Raw genomic sequence first — 21,533 nt, 5'->3', positions numbered from 1 at the left:
GTCAAACAACTCACCGGGTTCTTGGTGTCGTGTTGCAAGCACATACCTTGCAAATACTTCATTCTTGGACTTGATAAACAGTTCTGCTAGATTTTTTCAGCCCCATCATACATAGTGCAGTTAGGTATGTAGTCAAACACACGTTTAGCAACGTAGTTTATCAGGAGATCCAGCTTGTCCACGGAGGGAGTAGTTTGTTGTAATGCTGGAGAGAATTTTTTGAATGTCTTAAGCCAGTGTCGCCATTCTTAAACAGCGCTGTTTGAGTCTGGGTGAGTAACAAACCGCTCGGGCTGTAGGAACCACTCCATGTTCACTGGCTAATTCTTTGATCAATAAATTAAGGTAAAATAACGCTCTACCAGACTTGTGGCTTTATTGATCAAACAATTACAGTACAGTCACATCCTACAACAAAACAAGGTATATAATACACAAAACACACACACACACACACACAGTCACTATAACAACAAGCAAACAGCTATAACTAGAGCTAGGGCAACAGAAATAAGGAGAGCACACCTCCACGAACCTGTACTCACTCACGACACAGACGATCTGGTGACCACCAAACAATAACAATTAAGCGAGCATCCATCCAGCACAATAACTCCAATACGATAGACACACTTACTACAGCCCCTATTAACATTAGTACTAGCAAGATGTTGCTGTATATTTTGGGGCAGATTCGATATGCAAGCAGTGCTTGCATACTGTCCTAGCAACATGTCAGCATAAGCTGTTGGGAAGTGATGAGCAGGTTGGTGGGTGTGAGGTTTGGAGATTTTTTTTTATTTTGTCCCACATTTGGGCTGAGGATGTTGCATGATTGATTCCCCTGTAAGAATTGTTCCCAATATTGACTATGTACACGTTCTTTCAGTTCCCTGAATGTGCGGTTAACTTGAAGAAATGCATTGAGCGACTCAGTTGTTTTGTGAGTTCTATAATGCTCAGCAACATGTTGTACATGACCATGCACGGACTTCAGGTGAGAGTCACAGAACCACTGCGGTCCTCTATTCTTAGTTCTTGGCCCCTTAGGTTTCACCCATTTGACATAGTACTGTGTTACTTCATTAACAAGGTCCTCATATAGGGCACTGACTTTGGTAAATGCATATGACTGATACCAATCGTACATTTTGCGCTTGAAGTGCATGTGTAGATTGTCAGGGATGTTAACTGTTGTCCTTTCGTAATGTTGTGATTTAACAGTTTTGATTGTGTATGTGCTAAGTATGACATGGTGATCACTAATTAACTCTTGAACTAATGCATTGTGGACAGCATTGTCTAAGAGACCGTGACCCAATACATAATCAAGCCTTCCACCTGTGAGATGAGTGACATTAGATGGGTTTAGATAAAAAAATCATATTGTTTTTTCTGAAGTATTTTACAAACATCGTACCATTTCTGTTTTTTTTTATCATCCCATAACTTGTTGTGTCTTGCGTTAAAGTTACCCATTATGATGGTTTCAGAGTTGCTATTGATTGAAGGAAGAGATGTCTCAATCATTCTGTCACATCTCACATATATGTTGCAGAGGTAGAAGGAGCCAGTCTTTGTGGAACTCAGAAACTTCTAATGATAGGTGTCTTCACTCTTATGATTTTTAATGTTTACAAACTAGATAACTTTTAACATATGTCAGTATGCCTATATCATGGGGTCCTGCGTTCGAAAAAGATATGTACCCTGGGAGTCTAGGTGGTGTCTTGTGTAAGGTGTTAGATGTATATAGTTCTTGCAAGCAGACTACATCGACATAATTATTACCTACATACATAAGAATATCAGCAAGTCTCTTGCCCACACTGTACACATTCCAGGACAGGAATGTGAAGGTCCTTGTTGTTGTGTTAGTCACTGTAACCATTCTGCTTCCCAGTTCGATTTCTAATTTTAGAGTTCATCAAATTACCGACATTAAATAAGGTGATTAGTTCTTCCTTCACTGTTTCATACTGTGTATCCTTCCAGACATCTTGCCACTCTCTCCTTGTGAGTGGTTTTATCCTGCGGTAGTAGAAGGTATCAATGTTAACAGTGGACGCTTCACTACAAGTCACACTGCACAGTTGCTCGGCACTGAGTTGGGTGCAGTTCTCTGAGCCGGACGCTTTTTTAATTTTGCTGTGTTTATCAACATTCAAACATGTGGCATCAGCTCGTCTAATGTCTGCATGAGGTGCAAACACACTTTCTACAGTAGCATCGCTGATGGTTTGATTCACAACACTGTATGGTGGGGAAGTTGCACCATTTGTATTTATTTATTTAGTTGTTTATATATAAGAAGGTACATTGGGTTTATGAGAGTATATAGCATGGTGTGTTTACAGTCTTGTAAAGCCACTAGTACGCATAGCGTTGGGCCATTAAAAATTATATAATTGTGTGCTATTATATTTAAAGTAACAATCACAAGTACATTCTGTGACTGGAAAACACGAGGAGAAACATAAATGTTAAATGGACACAACCAGTTGTAAATAAAAATAACTAATTGGAAAAATATGATCTATAACCCATAAATCCCTATACTCCCTTGCTCCATTGTACCCTGGATTTACCTGTGTCCTCTAGGTTAAACTATTACTTTCAGTGTGCCTGAGTGTACCTCAAAGTAATCTACCTAATTTTCTTTAATAGTGTAACTTCAGAAATGAACTAAAGTGTAATTACTTTAGTAAACTATTACTTTCAGTGTATCTGAGTGTACCTCAAAGTAAGCTACCTCAGTTTTTATAGTATAATTTTAGTACGTTTACTAAGTTTTATGTTCTAAACAGTGTCATTCTTTTTAGAATCCTTTTTTTACTTGTCATCTATCTTTTTTTCTTTACTTGTCCAATTACATTATTTTTTTCTTGTTTAATTCATTTCCACTTGTTCCTATTTTTATATTGCTTTTCATGCTATAATTATTTTTTTATATCTAGATCTTTGTTATAATTGCCTTTTTTGCCTTTTTTCCGTCAAACAGCCCTCTTATGCAACCTAGTATAGACCCAGAACTAAATCTCTTATCTAGTATCTATGACAATCACTACTTTAATGATCACAATTGCAGGTATTATACAGCACATGATGTAAACAATGTATTAACGTATAATCACAATGTTTCTGTAATTAAATTGAATGTAAGTTCTCTAAGCAAACACTTTGATGATGTTAGTGCCCTGATTCAAACAGTTGACTACAAATTCTCTTTTGTTGTGCTTACTGAAACGTGATTAAAAAAAGATTCTACACAACTCTACAACATACCAATTCAACTACAGATTCTACACAGCATTTCACAACTGTCGTCCTATTCAGAAAGGTGGTGGTACTGCTCTTTACTCCCACCAAGAACTGACATGCTTAAAAATACTTAAGACTAGAGACCCCTGTGGAGAGTATATCTTTGCCTGATTCAGATTCAAGGGTGGCGAGGCTGTCTTGACTGTGGGAGCAGTCTACAGAATTCCTAACACTGATATGTCTGAATTCAACTCTAACCTTAGAAATCTAATACTAGAGAACAGACTGAACAAAAATCACTTAATAATTTCTGGGGACTTTAATATTGACCTCTGTCAGCCTGATGACCAACTTGTCGCTAGCTTCGTCAACTGTGTGAACATGAAAGATTACCCATGCTCACTAAACCCACCAGATTTACTCACAGGACTGCCTCTACCCTTAGCCACATGTGGACATACATAACCTCTCCACAAACCTCTGGAACAATCATTGACGAGACAACAGACCGTATCCTACAATTCTTGTAACCAGCATTAGCTAACCTCTATTAGAAACAATGAAGATTAGCTCTTGACTGCACAATGAAGTTTCCATAAGCAATTCTGCTGTCGCTTCTGGTAACAAAATGTAAGATTGAGAAAATCCGTAGGAGTCGAGATGAAGATTCGAACCTATGCAGTGGGTAGTCCCACACACACACACGCCCCAGACAATTAAGCTACGACATGGTCAAAAGGATTCCAACATGGAGTTCTACTGAACACACGAGGGTGCCTGAGGCTTCTACCAGGAAGCTGGACCAGGGAGCCCTCGCGTGTTCAGCAGAACTCCAGATTGCAATACTTTTGACCATGCCGTGGCTTAATTGTCTGGGGCGTGTGGGACTACCCAAGCATTGGTCACTGCTGGATGAACAGAGGCTACAGTTAAGGATGGGCGCCAAGTAAATCCTCCCGGGCCAGTATACGAACCCAGGCCAAAGCGAGTGTGTTACCACTTCGCAACTGGGACTGCTATGCAATATATGTCAATCGTTATCCTATAATAAAAAAAGTATGAATATGAGAAGAAATGCAGGAAAGGGGTCAGTTGCCTATCTAGGTCAGTTGCTTATCTAGGTCAGTTGCAAAGAATTATCTGAGGTACTCTTCAGTGCTATCATACACAACAAAAAGAGTCAAAACAAGCTAATATGAAAATAAATTTGATAAGATATTACCCGCCTGTATTTATTCGGTTGATTGGACCTTACTTGGGTCTGAAGAGATACACAGGCTGACTTCATAGGCTTTATTGGTTGTGATAGAGAATATATATCCAGCGCACCAGGGTCCTGAGGTCCTGCTCTGGTCTAGGTCTGTGAGGTATTGGCGGCCTACTAGGAGGTGGCGCTGCTCTGAGGAATGACGTCATGGCTTACTGGCCACAGGGTTGGCTATACTCCAACCGACTTAGAATTTAAAGGCTAACAGATAAAAGATTACATGAAGAGAAGTGAACTATCAGGGGGAAAGCGCCAAGCAGTTCTGACTATATAGCACTTGGAAGGGATCAGGGATAAGGATTTGGAATGGGACAGAAGTGGGGGGGGGGGGGGGGAAGAGGAATGGTGCCCCGCCACTAGGACGGTCGGGGATTGAACGCTGACCTGCTTTAAACGAGACCGTCACTTTACTGTCCAGCGAAATGGAAAATGGAACACTATTTCCAAGATATCAGAATCAAAGAAGAATTTGATGGTGGAATGCTTTCAGCCATTGACAGTACATATTTCTAAAATCAATAAATATTTCCTCTTCATTTTCACTTACCTTTCAAATAATACCTTAGCATCCAAAATAAATGTAAATGACAACCTTTCTGGCAGATATCACGAGCCACTGTTTCTATCAGCAACAAATTCCTCAGGTGTTAATGATATAATGCTCTCACTTTAAACAAAATGTTCGCGAAGTGTTTGCACTTCGCGAACAAAACCCTGGTGTTATCAAGCAGTGCTACACTAGGAACGGAACGATCATTGCAAAGAAGGAAAGAACAGGAAAAAGATATGAAATAAAGTGTGACCAACAACTACTGGCCTTCTTTAGTGATTGTGGTATATCTGAAAACCTGAACCCGACCAATGCCAATCTTGAGGTTATCTTGAGATGATTTCGGGGCTTATTTTTTTTTTAGTGTCCCCGCGGCCCGGTCATCGACCAGGCCTCCACCCCCAGGAAGCAGCCCATGACAGCTGACTAACACCCAGGTACCTATTTTACTGCTAGGTAACAGGGGCATAGGGTGAAAGAAACTCTGCCCATTGTTTCTCGCCGGCTACTGGGATCGAACCCAGGACCACAAGTCCAGCGTGCTGTCCGCTCAGCCGACCGGCTCCCATTACAATAATCTCAAATCCCAATACTGAAAATAACTCATGAGTGTCTGAGCCTAACCTAACCTAACTTAACCTAACCTTGTCCAAGGCACTGTCTTTGCCTTACCGGTAAACTAATGTTCTCTCATCCATAAAAGTTCCTAACTAATCAGTAAAGTCTCCATGTACTTATGTAAGCATCTACCTCAGTATCAGAGTAAAATTTTACTCATAAATATAATCTTACCCTGTTATTTTTAAATTTAATTGTAATTTGATTTATATGTCATTTATTGAATTTAATTATTGAGCTCATTTTGTTTTCTTGAGTTCATACTAATTATAGGATCATAACTAAGCTATATAAAGTTAATTATCTTTAAAATTATTTTACTTTATGATTATTATTTGTCTTATTATTTTTATTATACATTTATCTTGTCAGTCTCTTCTGATTTTTTGTTTTCTCCTTGTACCTAACTTCTGTATTCTTCCTGGCTATTTATGGTCATCTTTATTTTACTTCTAATTGTTTCTATTTTATGTGTATTTGCATTTATTGTTATGTTTTGCTATAATTAAATTCTATTTACAGCAGCTTTAGTATTTAACTGTTTCTGTAATTGCTTGTCTTATTGTACCGTGACCCTTTTGCTTCTACATGTATACTGATATTGATCCTGATCTAAATCTTCTGTCTCATATCTACATCAATCAGCACATTGATCATCATTATTGCAGGTATTATATAGCAAATCTTGCAAAAAAAAAAAAACTCCTAAATAGCACCTGCTTATCACTTTACAACCAAAATGTTAGGTCACTTGGTAAATATTTTGATGACATAAATGCACTACTCTCAGAACTAGGTACTAAATTATCGTTCATTATTTTAACAGAAACCTGGCTAAGTAAAGACTATGCCCAACTCTACAACTTAGCTGGTTATAAAGCTATTCACAACTGCAGGCCTAATAAAAAAGGAGGTGGCACAGCTATATAATACCAAGATACCTTCATCTGCAACAGTGTCATTAGTGATAAAGACGACTATTGTGAATATACCTTTGCCCAGTTGTCAAGTAAATCCCTTAAATCCTCCTTGACTATCGGTGCTATCTATAGATTTCCCAATACTAATATAGCTTCATTCTGTGATAACCTAAGGGAGCCGGTCGGCCGGGCGGACAGCACGCTGGACTAGTGATCCTGTGGTCCTGGGTTCGATCCCATGCGCCGGCGAGAAACAATTGGCAGAGTTTCTTTCACCCTATGCCCCTGTTACCTAGCAGTAAAATAGGTACCTGGGTGTTAGTCAGCTGTCACGGGCTGCTTCCTGGGGGTGGAGGCCTGGTCGAGGACCGGGCCGCAAGGACACTAAAAAGCCCCGAAATCATCTCAAGATAACCTCAAGATATCTTATCATAAATAACAATCTCAACAAAAATCACATCATTCTAGGAGGAGACTTCAATACTGACCTGGGTCTACAAAATAGCCCTCAAGTTGACTATTTCCGTAACAGCATGAACTCCTGTATGTTAATCCCCACAATCACCAAGCCCACCCGAGTCACTCAAATATCTGCCACTACCTTGGATTACTTATGGACTAACATAACAGTTCCCCTTATATCTGGTATAATCTATGACAGAACAACTGACCACTATCCAACCTTCCTCATAGTAAACATGGACACAGCACCACCAGAAAGCAAGAAACTCACATTCAGGCTACACAGTGAATCAGGTTTAGGCGATCTCTCTAATGCACTTCACAATATTAACTGGGAATCTGAATTCAATAATACACAGGATATAAATTTATTAGCTAACCTCTTTCTCTCCAAAACTCTAAGCCTCTATAACACTCATTGTCCCCTTCTTACCAAACAGGTAACTGACAAAAGAATAAACAATCCGTGGCTCACAAGTGGCATATTCAAATCAATCAACAAGAAACATGAATATGAAAAGAAACTTAGGATTGGCCTAGTTACAAAGGAAGTAGTTAAAAGGTACTCATCAATGCTTACCAGTATCAAAAGAAAAGCAAAACTTTCCTATTATGAGAATAGATTCAAAAAAGCAAAAGGTAACACGAAAAGCACATGGAAAACCATCTCTAATATCCTAGGAACTAAGCAACAATCACACAACCAGATAAAACTCTCTAAGGATGGCTATACACCGTCAACTGATTTAGAAATGGCAAATGAATATAATAGTTTCTTTTCATCGATTGGTGCTAACCTAGCCAGAAAAATCCCACTGACTCAGACATATGTCTCTCAGGCAGCTATCCAAACTCTCTTCTCCTTTCACCAGTCAGCCCGACATGTTGTGTCCATCATACACTCACTAAAAACCAAAGTTGGGAACATCAGTGAAATTCCATCAATTGTATACAAGAGCGCCTCCCATGCCCTTGCCCCACCTATAGCTCTACTGTTCAACAAATCCCTTGGGTGTCATACCTTCCCTGATATCCTTAAAAAAGCAAGAGTAACGCCGGTTCATAAAGGAGGCAATCCGGCAGACATAAACAATTATAGACCAATATCAAACCTACCTATACTATCAAAAATATTTGAAGAAATTATCTACAAACAGCTCTACTCCTATCTCGTAGAATTCGACATACTCAGCCCCTGTTAGTTTGGCTTCCGTTCCCAAAAGAGGTCCGATGATGCAATTATTAGTCTCCTTGACAAAGGATACTCAGCCCTTAACAAAAATGAGTTTCCGATTGGACTCTTCACTGACATGAGAAAGGCTTTTGATACTGTTAATCACAACTACCTCTTACGTAAACTCCATCATTATGGAATCCGAGGCCATACACTGGACTATATCCGATCCTATCTTAGTGACAGACACCAATGTGTAGTCATCAATGATATAACCTCTCTCACTCTACCAATAACCGTTGGAGTGCCACAGGGCAGCATCTTGGGCCCTTTCCTATTTCTTATATACATCAATGATCTGCCTGATGTCTCTAACATTCTTAAACCTATATTGTTTGCAGGCGATGAGTCACAATAACGTGGCTGAAGTATTTTGACCAGACCACACACTAGAAATTGAAGGGACGACGACGTTTCGGTCTGTCCTGGACCATTCTCAAGTCGATTGTGATGAGGACAGGTAGGGACAGGCATTAAATAGGCAAGAGAGAGCTGAGGAGGAAAGTCAGGTGTAGGGGATAGTAGTAATGAGAACTGCAGCAGGCCTATTGACCCATACGAGGCAGCTCCTATTATAACCACCGAAGGAGATAGTAATAGGAATAAGAAGAGGATAGCAAGGGAGCGTAGAAGACAATGAACAGAAAAAGGGAGAAGAGAGAAAGAAAGGGAAAGAGAAAGAAAGAAAGAAATGGAAGGGGGAAAGCTTATGTTAAGTCACGTTTGTTAGAAAGATTAGAGCATTTGAGTATATACTGTGAAAGGGAAGAGTCCACAGCAACAAAGCCAGGACTCAAGTTCATGTTGGGTACATTGTTAATAAGAGCCGATTCTACAAGACGGCGTCTGTGAAGAGTAGAGACAGGAAAGATTATTTTGGAGGAAGACCAATCAATGGGATGATTAGAATCCCTCACATGGCAGAAGAGAGCATTGTTAGTGTCTGCAGACATAACACTTCTCTTGTGTTCTTTAAGTCTGTCATTCAGTGTACGGCCAGTTTCGCCAAAGTATTGGAGAGGACAAGATGAACAGGAAATAGAGTAGACACCAGCAGCATTAGAAGCAGGAGGAGCAGTGTGAACTAGATTGCTACGAAGTGTGTTAGTTTGTCGAAAGGCGAGTTTAATGTCAAGAGGACGAAAGGTATTGGTAAAAGTTTTGAGTTCAGATATGAAGGGAAGGCATAGTACAGTGCTACTAGTGTTGGAAGCAGGTTTAGGATGAAAGAAATTTCGTTTAGCTTGAGAGTGGGCACAGTTGATGAAATGCAAAGGATAACCAAGGCGAGAGAATGATTTGTAGATAAAGGCAATTTCAGAATCAAGAAACTGAGGGTCGCTGATGCGTAGAGCGCGGAGGAAGAGAGAGACGAGGACACTTTTCTTAACAGAAAGAGGATGGTAGGAAAAGAAGTGAATGTACATGCCACTATGCATTGGTTTACGGTAGACAGAGAAAGAGAACCCAGACACAGAGCTGTGAACATGAACATCAAGAATAGGAAGGAGGGAATTAGATTCCCACTCCACTTTGAAATGGATATAAGGAGCCAGATTGTTAAGAGAGGCGAGGAAAGGCTGGAAAAGATTAAGGTCATGAGACCATAAAGCAAAAATGTCATCAACATAGCGAAGCCAGAGAGAGGGACGAGTATCAATAGAAGGAAGAAGAACAGTTTCGAAGTATTCCATGTAGAAATTAGCAAGAACAGGGGAGAGAGGGGAACCCATAGCGACACCGAAAGTTTGAGTGTAATATTTACCGTTGAAAGAGAAAGAGTTAGATTCAACACAGAGTCTAATGAGATCGAGGAAAACGTCAGTGGGAAGTGGGAGACCCTCTGACGCCTTGTGTCTGAGGAAAGAGAGAACGTCATCGAGCGGAACATTAGTGAACAGAGAGTCGACATCAAGACTAAGCATTTTACAAGAGGGTTGCAGGCGCAGTCTTTCTATGAAGTCCTGAGAGTGACGAAGGTGGGCAGGGGAAAAAGTGCCAAGGTAAGGTGTCAGGGTTTTAGCGAGCCAGGAGGCAAGAGGATAGCTGACAGAGCCCCGTGAAGAAATGATAGGACGAAGAGGAACACCAGGTTTATGAGTCTTAGGAAGACCATAGAAATAAGGAAGAGAAGGGCAGATGACACGGAAACGTTTAATGAGATCAACGTCAGGAGGGCAAAGACTAGAGAGCTGTCTTAGTTTGCGGTTAAAGGAAGTTTTGAGGCGATCCAAAGGGTTAGAAGTCAGAGGAGCATAAGTGTGAGAGTCAGAGAGCAAGACATCTGCTTTTCGGAGGTAGTCCTCACGGTCAAGGACAACCACCGAATTGCTTTTGTCTGAAGGAAGGATAAGAATAGAGTTGTTAGATTTCAGGGAGGCAAGGGCAAGCTGGAAGCGGCGAGGAAGGTGGTTATTTTTAGAAAACAAGCTGTCAAGAACGGGGATAAGGGCCCCTCTAAAGGCAGACAGGTCCGAAAGAGTACTAGAGTTAGAATTGACAAACCTGTCAAAGGAACTAATGAGATCAATGCCACAGCGTGGGCCAGGGGAAGTAGCAAAAGACAGACCGAGACCAAGAAGTTCTTGCTGGTGCTTAGAAAGAGAGTAGGACGAAAGGTTGGTAACAGTCAGAGAGAGAGTATTTGGGCCAAGGACTGTTGGAGATCAGGCGTTGAAGTTTGTTGTGTAGTGTGGAGGAGTGCTGGGAAGAGGAGACGTGAGCAGTGTCAAATGCAATTGGAAAAATGATATTGCACAGATCACTGGGAAGAGAAGAGGACAGAAAGCGTTGCTGTTGACGAACAGCAAGAAAAGCCTCGTCAACTTGCAAGGAGGTGGCGTGAATAAGTTCTTGAAGAAGAAGGCGGGCATGTTCAGGGAAAGGAGATCCCGAAGTGTTGAACTGGAGAAAGTGAGATAAAGAACGAGGGAGAACTTGCTCAGGAAGACAGTCTTTAAGAAACCTGAGCTGGTTCTTTCGACGCTTGGCGGCAAGAAGGGAAGATTCAAAGGCGCGAAAAGGCCGTTTGAAGGAAGGTAGAGCATCAAAGAAATTAAACAGAGTAAGACGCGTACGTGTGGTATCCATATGCAGGCGATGAGTCACAATAACGTGGCTGAAGTATGTTGACCAGACCACACACTAGAAATTGAAGGGACGACGACGTTAATATAGCTCAATATAGACGAACAATATAGCTCTTGCTATATTGTTTGTTGATGATACTACCCTTATCTATTCAGACCCCCCAACCCACACACACTAAATAATGTTGTGAATAATGAATGAAAAAAAGTCCACTTATGGATGTCAACCAACAAACTAACACTAAACATAGAAAAGATCTACTACATTTTATTTGGAAGCAAATCAACAAATGCAATTCAGCTACAGATAGACAATGTTAACATTAGTAATAAAAATGATGGAAAGTTTCTTGGCCTATTCCTAGACAAGAGACTCAACTTCAGCACCCACATACAACACATAACTAAGAAAGTCTCTAAAACAGTTGGTATACTCTAAAAAAAAAAATATGTACCTAACTCTGCTCTCCTCTCACTATTTTATGCACTAATCTATCCGTATCTTAATTATGGTATCTGTGCATGGGGTTCAACCACTGCAAACCACATCAAGTCCATCATCACCCAGCAAAAATCTGCTATCAGAATAATAACAAACTCTGCTTTCAGACAACACTCAGCCCCCTTGTTTAAATCCCTAAACATGCTAAACATAAACTCTCTCCACACATTCTTGTAACTGAAAGTAAATGTAACTTGTGCCAGTTACATTTACAAAACCCTGTTTTTAAATGCAAACCCTGTTCTGAAACTCTCCCAGGACAGATGTAATAGGACCCATTATCACCACACCAGAAATAAATATCTCTTTGATATCCCCAGAGTCAAACTTAATCTGTGTAAACACTCTATGCAAATAAAGGGACCCAGTCTATGGAACTCACTCCCTAATATATTGAAAAGCTGTCCAATTATTGCCTCAATCAAAAACAAAACTAAAAAGTACATAATTTCATCTTCATCGTTTCCTACCTTGTGCTTTAAAATTGCAATGTATCTAGTGCTACCCAATCTCCCAATCTTTATGTGTCTAATCCAAACAACTTTACCATTGTGATCATTGCTGTCTTCTTATATGTGCTATCAATATGCTATACTGTGCCTATTAATCTTTGTTAAATTACCAATCAAGCTTTCATTGCAATCAGTCAGAGCTACCGATGTGCTTTAATATACCTACTAATCTCTCTCATCTCATTTTTTTCTTGCAATGTACCTGTTATCATTTTATAAATTCTGCTAGAATTTACCTACTTAAAATTATCTGTTAGATTAAGGACCTGCCCGAAACGCTGCGCTTACTACGTATTTACAAGAATGTAAATACCATGTTATGTATCCTCACAAACACAATGTACCTTCTTGTATATAAATAAATAAATAAATAAATAAAATCAAGTAATCTTTCTGGGATACTAACACTAATTCATAAAAAAACAAATAAATTAGGGTTTTTATCCCAGTAATAAATCAAAAATAAAATCCAGTAATAAATCATAAAAGACAATAAATCACAATGTCTTCCAAGACATTGCAAACAAAAGTAGTGAACTCACTGAAATCAGCCAGTTTAGTACAATATTAGTACTGCTCACCTGGTCCAAAATATTTGAAAAAAGTACTGTACAAACAGCTTTACTTCTATCTAGATAAACAAAATATACTTTGCTCCTGCTAAAATGGCTTCGGACCCTTAAATGTAAGCAACGATGCTTTAATTATTATGTTTGACTTGATGCGCGCAGCTCTTGATAAAAATGAGTACTCCATACGTTTTATTTTCTGGTATCTCAGTAATAAATTGAAAATAACACCCAGTAATAAATACAAAAAAACAATAAATCACAATGTCTTCCATGACATTGTTAACAAAAGTGGTAATCACTCTGAAACCGGCAGTTTTAGTCCAATATTCGTCGTCCTCACCTGATTCCAAATATTTGAAAATGTAATGTACAAACAGCTTTACTTCCATCTAGATAAACGACATATACTTAGCTCTTGCTAAAATGGCTTCAGACCCTCAAAAAACACCAAGGATTTATTAATTATTGTGTGACTTGATATATGCAGCTCTTGACACAAATGAGTACCTCATAGATTTATAATCTGTAGACTTACATCAGGCTTTTGATACCGTTAGCTACAGTACCCATATCACACTGAAACACTATAGAGTCAAAGGTCAGTACTTTGATTTTCAATATTTAGAATCTAACCTCAGTAACAGGCACTAATATGCTTATGTGAACGATACTACTTCTTCCACATTGCCAAATTAACATTTGGCATTCCACAGGGAACGCAAATTTACATCACTGACCTACTTAATGCCACTTAACACTTGACGCGAACTCTATTTGTTGATGGCACAATCTTCATTTTCTTATGCAGACGATGAGTCACAATAACGTGGATGAAGATATGATGACCAAACCACACATCAGAAAAAACATGAGTATAATTTTCTTAAATGCTAACAGATTTATTCTAAATGACACAATGGAGACTGACCTAAAAGATGTATTTTTTGTGGCTGACAGCAGACTCAACCTAAAATTGAAAACACGTACTACATATTGTTTGGAAGCAAACCAACCAATCAAATTAAACTACAAATTTAAAATACCCAAATTGAGAGAAGATCATTAGGGAAATTCCTAATGTTTACAATTGCAAAAAACTGAATTTACATTGCATTATACTAAATATACAAAAATTGTCTAAACAGTAGTCATTCTATTTGAAATTCGATACTACATACTTCACTCTGCCATGGTAATACTTCATTATTCACTCATCTAACCATATATCATCTACGGTATCTGTGCCTGGGGATCAACAACTCAAAATTACCTTTGACCCTTAATTACTCAACATAAATCAACAATTAGAATAATAACACAGGTCAATCCCAAACAACATTCAGCACCCTTACGGATGACATTGAATATGTTAAATATTAAGTCATTGTACATCCTCTCAAGTGTGCTCTCTACCAATAAAACTTTGAACTGCAATACTAATCATGTCCTTAAGGGTCTTCCTAGAATGCTGTAACATAATCCAAGGACACCACATGAGAAACACATGTTTGATAGTGCTAGAGTTCGACTTGACCAAAGTAGCAATAGTAGGCATCCATCAGTCTCAGGAGACTATGGAGTTGCGCTCAGGTGTCGGCCTGGTCTGGAATGGGCTCACCAGGGCGCAAAGCCAGGGTAGGTTGATTCGGGGGAGAAGCTGTTACCCAGGCAGCAGGTCTCTCCTCTCCACGGCGTTGAAAGTTACCAATGGAAAGGCATACGCCAATACGATTGGTTCCAGCGCCGTCGCAGGAACTGTGAGTTGCGGGATTGACCTCGAAGTTGGTGAAAAAGGGCACAGGGACCTCCAACCCCGGAGACAGCCGTGGACGTGGCCGAAGAAGAACCTCCCCATCAAGGGCAAGAACGACCCCAGCCTCCTGAAGCAGAGCCTGGGCCGCACGAGCCCCAGGAGGTGGACGTCCCGGTCCCGCACTTACGGGTTCCAGACAGAGATCGTTACAACCCTCTTTCACCCGAGGCCGGCTACCGTCAAGACCAAGTAGAAGGAAGAGTGATACTTATTAAATAAAACCATTATTATTATAATAATAATATAAATATTTAATTTATATTAAATATAAATATTTATCTTGGTCTGCATATAAAGGGTCCTAAACTGTGGAATGACCTTCCAAATTAGATGAAAAACTACCTCTCTCAAACAGTTTAAAAAAGAAACTAGGAAATACCCAATTAACATTATGTAATAAAATTTGACTCACATTTCCTCATCCTACATGTCAACCTAGCCGTGTTTTGCTGTTACTATGAGCATTAAATACTATATTTGTACTTCTGTTAAAAACTGCAGTGTCTAAATATCCCTTATTTAGAAACTTGCTAAATATTTTCAACAATTTTAATATATTCGTTTACTTCTCATATAGTGTTAAGTGTTAATCTATTAAACTCGTACATAATTTACCTTTAAAATTTTATGTAATTTTTTTTTTTTTTTATTTTTTTTTATTATTTTCTATCACAAACGTGGCCACACATTTACAATGCTAACCAGCATATATACATTTTCTTCTGTCCTCCATGGACAGGGTTAGAGATATGTTAAACATATAGTTCAAAGGGTTAATGAACAATCAACCACAGAAGGTGATTCGGTGCTTTTAAAATGCTAAGCTAACCTACATACGTAAATACATAGATACACAGATTTACGTATGCCCTACATAAAGTGTTCGATGTGTCTTTTACATAGTGTCATTAATGTACATTTACAAAGATGAAATGTAATTCTGATCAGCTTCCATATATACTTTATACACATACATATACATACACACACACACACACACACACACACACACATATATGTACACATACATGTATACATACATGTATACACACACACACATGCATTCACATACATTTGTCTCTTTTACTCTGACAGAGTGAGATAGCTGATAGAGAAACTAGTGTGCAATTAAGTACTTAATCACTGAAGGTGATGAAGGTGCTTTTACAAGCTCAGGTTATATAGTTACATCACATACATACATTAAATAATTGATACATTACATGGTTAATCTTGGGTACAAGTCCAATATATCATCAAGTGTTTCAGTACTCATATAGTAATTACACTGTTCAGCATACCTTAGCCCAGGAGGGCGAAAGTCAGTCAATATGGGACATTCTACAATATAATGTTCAAGAGAGTGCATGTTTTCTCTTTCACAAAGTTGACACATTATGTACTCGACATTTGGGTTTTGAGAAAGCTGCCAGATACGTCTATATCCCAGGCGTATTCTGGCCACTATAACATCACATTGCCGGGTTCTTGTTCTATTAGTCCCATATGTGAATGTCTCCTCACGATATCTATCATAATATTTAATGCTACAACTTTGCGGTCTTTGTGAATTTGTTAGGTGTGTGAGATCTTCATTAGATATTTGTTAAAGTATTCTCTTTGACACTGCTAATGAAACACCCGTATCAATTTCTACCACTGGTTTTCTGCAGGCTGTCTTTGCAAGCATATCAACAGTGTCATGCCTTGAGATGCCAACATGTGAATGAATCCATAAATCCAAAGGAATTTAATTTCAAATCTGTTTTCTTTAACAGCTAAAACATTCATTCGAATATCACTGACTATTTTCTGGGTGTCACTACTATGTGCGTTCAATGCCAGGAGTGCACTCTGCGAGTCACAGTATATAAGTCCACTGCCTTTGTCTTTTAAAAATTCAGTGGCAAGATATATGCCTGCAAGTTCGGTTTGAGTTGTACTTGCCCAGTCATTGACGCGCTTCATTGCTGTATGTACGAGAGAAGATTGTTAAAATATATTGTATGCACATCCGGTACATCGTCCACCTTCTTCTACAGAGCCATCGGTATAGCACTGATACACATCGTTACCCATACTCTGAGTACTCTCAGTGATGCTTTTCAGTGTTAACTGTTTTAATAATGTAGAGTGCACACTATCTTTCTTGGGCGCATTTACAAAATCAACTGATAGATCCCAGTTATCCCATGGAGTAATTGGTTGATTAATCATTAATTGAGTTGGGTACATATTTAATATTTTGATGGAGTTGGCTACCTTGTAGAACCAAAATACATAATCAGATTTCGTTCATCTTCTATAGACCTCAGGTGAGTGCAGCATATTAGAAAGTTTAGCTTGAAACTTCATGTGTTTTCTAGATCTACTCAATGCCTTCACGCCGAAAACTGTGCTAATAGACAAAATTCTCTCACTTATGGTAGGTAATTTTAACTCTGCTCTCATATTAACTATTCTCGTGGACTTTGGAGCCCCAAGGATGAGACGCATAGCTTCATTTTGCAAGGTTTCAAGAGATTTCAGCTCTTTGTCAGTATACAATGTGAGATGTAGAGCATTGTAGTCAATCACAGAGCGTATAAATGATACATAAAACATTCTAGCAAGTCTCACGTTGATTCCATGATTGTCATCAACAAGGACCCGCAAGAGCTTTAATCTCTCCCAAAGTCTCCTCTTGAGAGAAGAAAGGTACCCAGGGTCGTTAATGGGGACACCAAGGTATCTGTAAGACTCGCAGTTCTCAAGTGCTCGCCCATCTATATGATAATTGGCTGGTGGAATATCACATGGAATGAGGGCACGAGTTTTCTGTACAGAGATAAGGAGGCCACATTCCTCAGCTCTAGTAGCAAAAGCATCGAGCAGAACTTGCATTCTAGGCTCGGAGGCAGCCTGTAAACATATATCATCAGCATAACAAATGACAGTGTCATCATTATTAGTTGGAAGATCTTTAATAAGTTTATGCATCAGAACGTTGAACAACAAGGGGCTGAGGACCCCTCCTTGTGGAGTTCCCAGTTCAAAGTATTTGCTCTCTGTGCTTTTAACACCATTAAACAAAACATATGCTGTTCGATTAGACAAATAGCCCTTTATCCATTTCAGTAATTTTCCTTGTATTCCCAGCTCGGCAAGCTGTTCCAGTATGATTTCTCTGTTTGCTGCATCAAAAGCTGCTGCTAGGTCGATGAAGACTGCTTGAGGGGAAGCTTCAATATGTGCGAAGTACTCAGCAAAACAGTGTTGTGTACTGAGCCCAGGCATAAATCCAAACAGTTGGGGTGACAGGTGCCCCTGTATATGATACATGAGTATGTTAAGAACAGACAATTGGACCTACAATTGGAAAACAGACTTAATTTTATGTAATGTACGAAACGCTCTGCGTATTAGTGACTTGATGTAATGTACATTGTTTTACCAATGAATTCTCCACTATATCATAAATCAAATTTATGTATTTTTAAACCAAATATAATTATTATTATCTGAATACAAGTGTATTTGCAACTGGGTGGAAGCAGACCAATATGGACTGCATGGGTTGTACTGCGGAAGATCCAAGGGCTGGCATGCAAGACACAACGAGGTCAATCACATCATCAAGAGGAGCCTTGTCTCAGCTCAGTGCCTAGCGAAGAGATAACCTCGCATCCCAGGGGACCAAAACCTGGATGACCCCGCACTTTTCCCTGGCGGCATCACTATATACCCCTGGAAAAGGGGTAAACAATTGGTGGGACTACACATGTGTATCCACCCTGGCTGACACCTACATGCACTTCGGTGCTGATCAAGCACGTGGGGCGGCCAACCACAGAGAAATAGCAAAAGCAGTCAAATACAGGCGATTGGAAGGTCAATACACCTTTGTTCCCAGAGCGTCTGAGATGTATGGCCTCCTGGGGTAGGAGTGCCTTGAATTTCTCAAAGAATTAGGTTCCAGGCTCATTGAAATCACCAGAGATCTAAAGACTGGCAGTTTTTTGTTTCAGCGCCTCAGTGTGGCGATCCAGAGGGAAACGCCTGCTGCATCCTCGGTTCCTGTCAGGAAGAGTAGGAGCTCCAAGAGATGCATAGCATTTAAGAACTCATTGTATCAACCACTGTATATCTTGTAACCTTTAAATATCTAATAAAGCACAACAAAATACAAAAGGAAGCGGGTGGTAGGAGAAAAATAAGTAATTATCAAAAGAAGACATTAAACCGGGAAGGCTATGTAGCACCAACAACTGTGCGGAATATTCAGAGGGCGCTAAATATCACCAAGGATGCCAATACGAGAACAGAAACACATAAGGCGAACTATATCAAAAGTATCCGATTCACCAAGAATTTAAATGAGGGACAAGCGACCGCGAGGGGCGGTCGGAAAGCAAGACACACGCTCGTCCTGGAAGTCAGGACATTGAACAAGGATATGCATGACCATAAGAGGGACAATACAATTTGGACAATAAGGAGCAGGGCGACGCTCCATTAAGTGACCATGAATTAAGCGTATATGGCCAATACGCAACCTCGCCAGAGCCGTTTCCCATCGCCTGTTACAGTGGTAGGAGGACGGCCATGAGGACACACTACCCTTAAGAGTACGGAGTTTGTTACCAGTAACAAAAGACCAATAATCCTGTAAACGGGTAAGGATGGCGGAATGAATAACTGGGTAAAAGTCGGAATAAGGAATATCTTTACAAGGAGATGGTATAAGAGCGGACAGCTTCCCTAGCGGCAGCGTCCGCACGCTCATTTAAAGAGACACCAATATGGCTGGGAACCCACCATCTGGTCACCATTTGGTCCGGGAGACATCTCCCGTCACGCAGGGTGCAGTTGCGCCTCCACAGATCTCCAGTATCATCTATTGATACTGGTAATGGCTCAAAAGGGCCACAACTTACGGGCTATTCATGCCCGTGCCACCTCTTGGGTGGCTCAATCTTCATCAATCAATCAATCTGGGAACCCAGCAAAACTCATCTGACTCATGGTAGGAGAAAAGCACACAGAAACTGTATTGGAGGGGACCTGAACATTCCCTCTAATGCGTTATGTGTGCTTTCCTCCGAGACTTAGGGTTCCCGTCTACCAGCCAGAGGTGGAAGCACTTGGAAGAATATGGAAGCCAAGCCCTTTCGTATTTATAATTTAAACAGATAATTATTATTATCTTCATTAATATTATCACCTTAATTTCTATTTATCTTCTACCAATTCCACCAAATTATACCCCAGTCCCTACCAATTTTTAGACATCTGTTTATTGTCATATTTTAAGTTATACATTAAAAATATTTATACAGAATGCGTGGCTCGTGCAATTGATCATATTCAGGATATTACATTTCTTGCTAATTCTTGTAAATCCTAAGCCAGGTTGACATCACTCATTTTCGCAGTGGACTGCTTCCGTATTACGCTGATGAAGCATTAACACAGAGATGGGGAGAAGATCTTTTCTTTTATGCCATACACTGCTTTTAGCTACTTCATACCAAGCCATGCGACATATATTAGACAGAATTATCACATCGATGATTAGAGAGCTTAACATTTCTCCCATACACTGCCTTCACTTGCTCTGTTCCAAACTGGCCATAAATGAAGATGTACTCAGCCGGGAAGCCCAGCGTCCGCAGGGAGTGGAGGCAGGAGATGCTCATGTTTGGACCCCCACACATCACAATCTGTTCAGGAGAAGCATATTAACTGATGTAGAGTGTGAGAGAATGGCATTCCAGCTAGTTTACAGATTTTGATAAAAGAGTGCACACCGCCATTTCACTTCAGTCGGAGTGCACAAGAGTGCGCCGAGCTGAGTGCACTCTAGCTTTCTTAAAATGGGAGCTAGACTTGTTTTGTTAGACATCTACGAGGCGCAGACACCCTTGGCTGTTCAGTAAACCCGAGGCCTTCGTAGCCTTTCTATTAAAAAGAATTACAGCCATTAGTATAGTTTTAATCTTAAGTTACTTGGAAACAGAACGAGGAGCGAGAGGGACTTTGGGGGGAAAGCCTAATGGTTCCCTCTTGTGTAAACTTCGCCGGTAGGCTGTGACGTCACGGGAGTCACGTGACGTCTCAGGACTGACGTCACTCAACTATACTTGCTGACTGCATAGTTTTGCATTGTGCCAATACGGACTTTAACGTAACGTTAAATTGTTGTGCTTTGTATTAGTATTAAGTTGTGAATAAATGTTAATTGTTACCAAGTGAGAAGTGTCTTTGCATCAACAAATTCCAATAATTTGGTCCCCCGTTTTTTTACCCTGCCAATTACTGTAGCGGTGCTTTGCAATTCCTGGAGCTGCTGGATTCGAACCAGTTTCATAGCCACACACACCAATATTAAATTTGGTGTGAGATCCCATTGAGCTACCCTTATGATTGCCATCAGCATTTAAGGAGCTCCACGACCTTGTGGATGAAGAGTGCCAAGGATTTGGACTCTGGCGGCTGCGCTCACCATTTATTTAAGTTTTAAAGTATAATCTCACATCTTGCATTTAACGTGCTGGCTTCTGCAGTCCTTTCTGACTGACGACATTTGTACTAGTTTCAACCCCCAATAAATAATCTCACATAGAGAAAGAGATGGGGAGGTGGGGCTGGGAGGGAGAGTTCAATATAGAGAAACTGTGGCTCTGCTATAACGGCTAACTTGAGATTTCAGTAACTCAGTGACATGAAAGCTTATTTACCTTAATCCTTTTGC

At 39.9% G+C, this 21,533-nt stretch overlaps 1 protein-coding gene across 2 annotated transcripts in view; it reads right to left on the bottom strand.

The window, feature by feature from the left end:
- Positions 1–362: 362 nt before the first annotated feature.
- Positions 363–21,533, bottom strand: part of LOC123756155 (uncharacterized) — a 165,659-nt gene continuing 144,488 nt past the window's right edge. For both annotated transcript variants that reach the window (XM_045739220.2, XM_045739221.2), the window contains exon 16: positions 363–20,502. In XM_045739220.2, coding sequence (XP_045595176.2) covers positions 20,329–20,502 — 174 coding nt within the window. In that variant the 3' untranslated portion in view covers positions 363–20,328. The remainder of the gene's footprint in view (positions 20,503–21,533) is intronic.

The sequence above is a fragment of the Procambarus clarkii genome, chromosome 36 (assembly GCF_040958095.1).
Source record: "Procambarus clarkii isolate CNS0578487 chromosome 36, FALCON_Pclarkii_2.0, whole genome shotgun sequence".
Lineage (NCBI taxonomy): Eukaryota > Metazoa > Arthropoda > Malacostraca > Decapoda > Cambaridae > Procambarus > Procambarus clarkii.
Note: the sequence above shows the minus strand (reverse complement) of the source record. Positions and strands in the feature narration are given on the sequence as shown.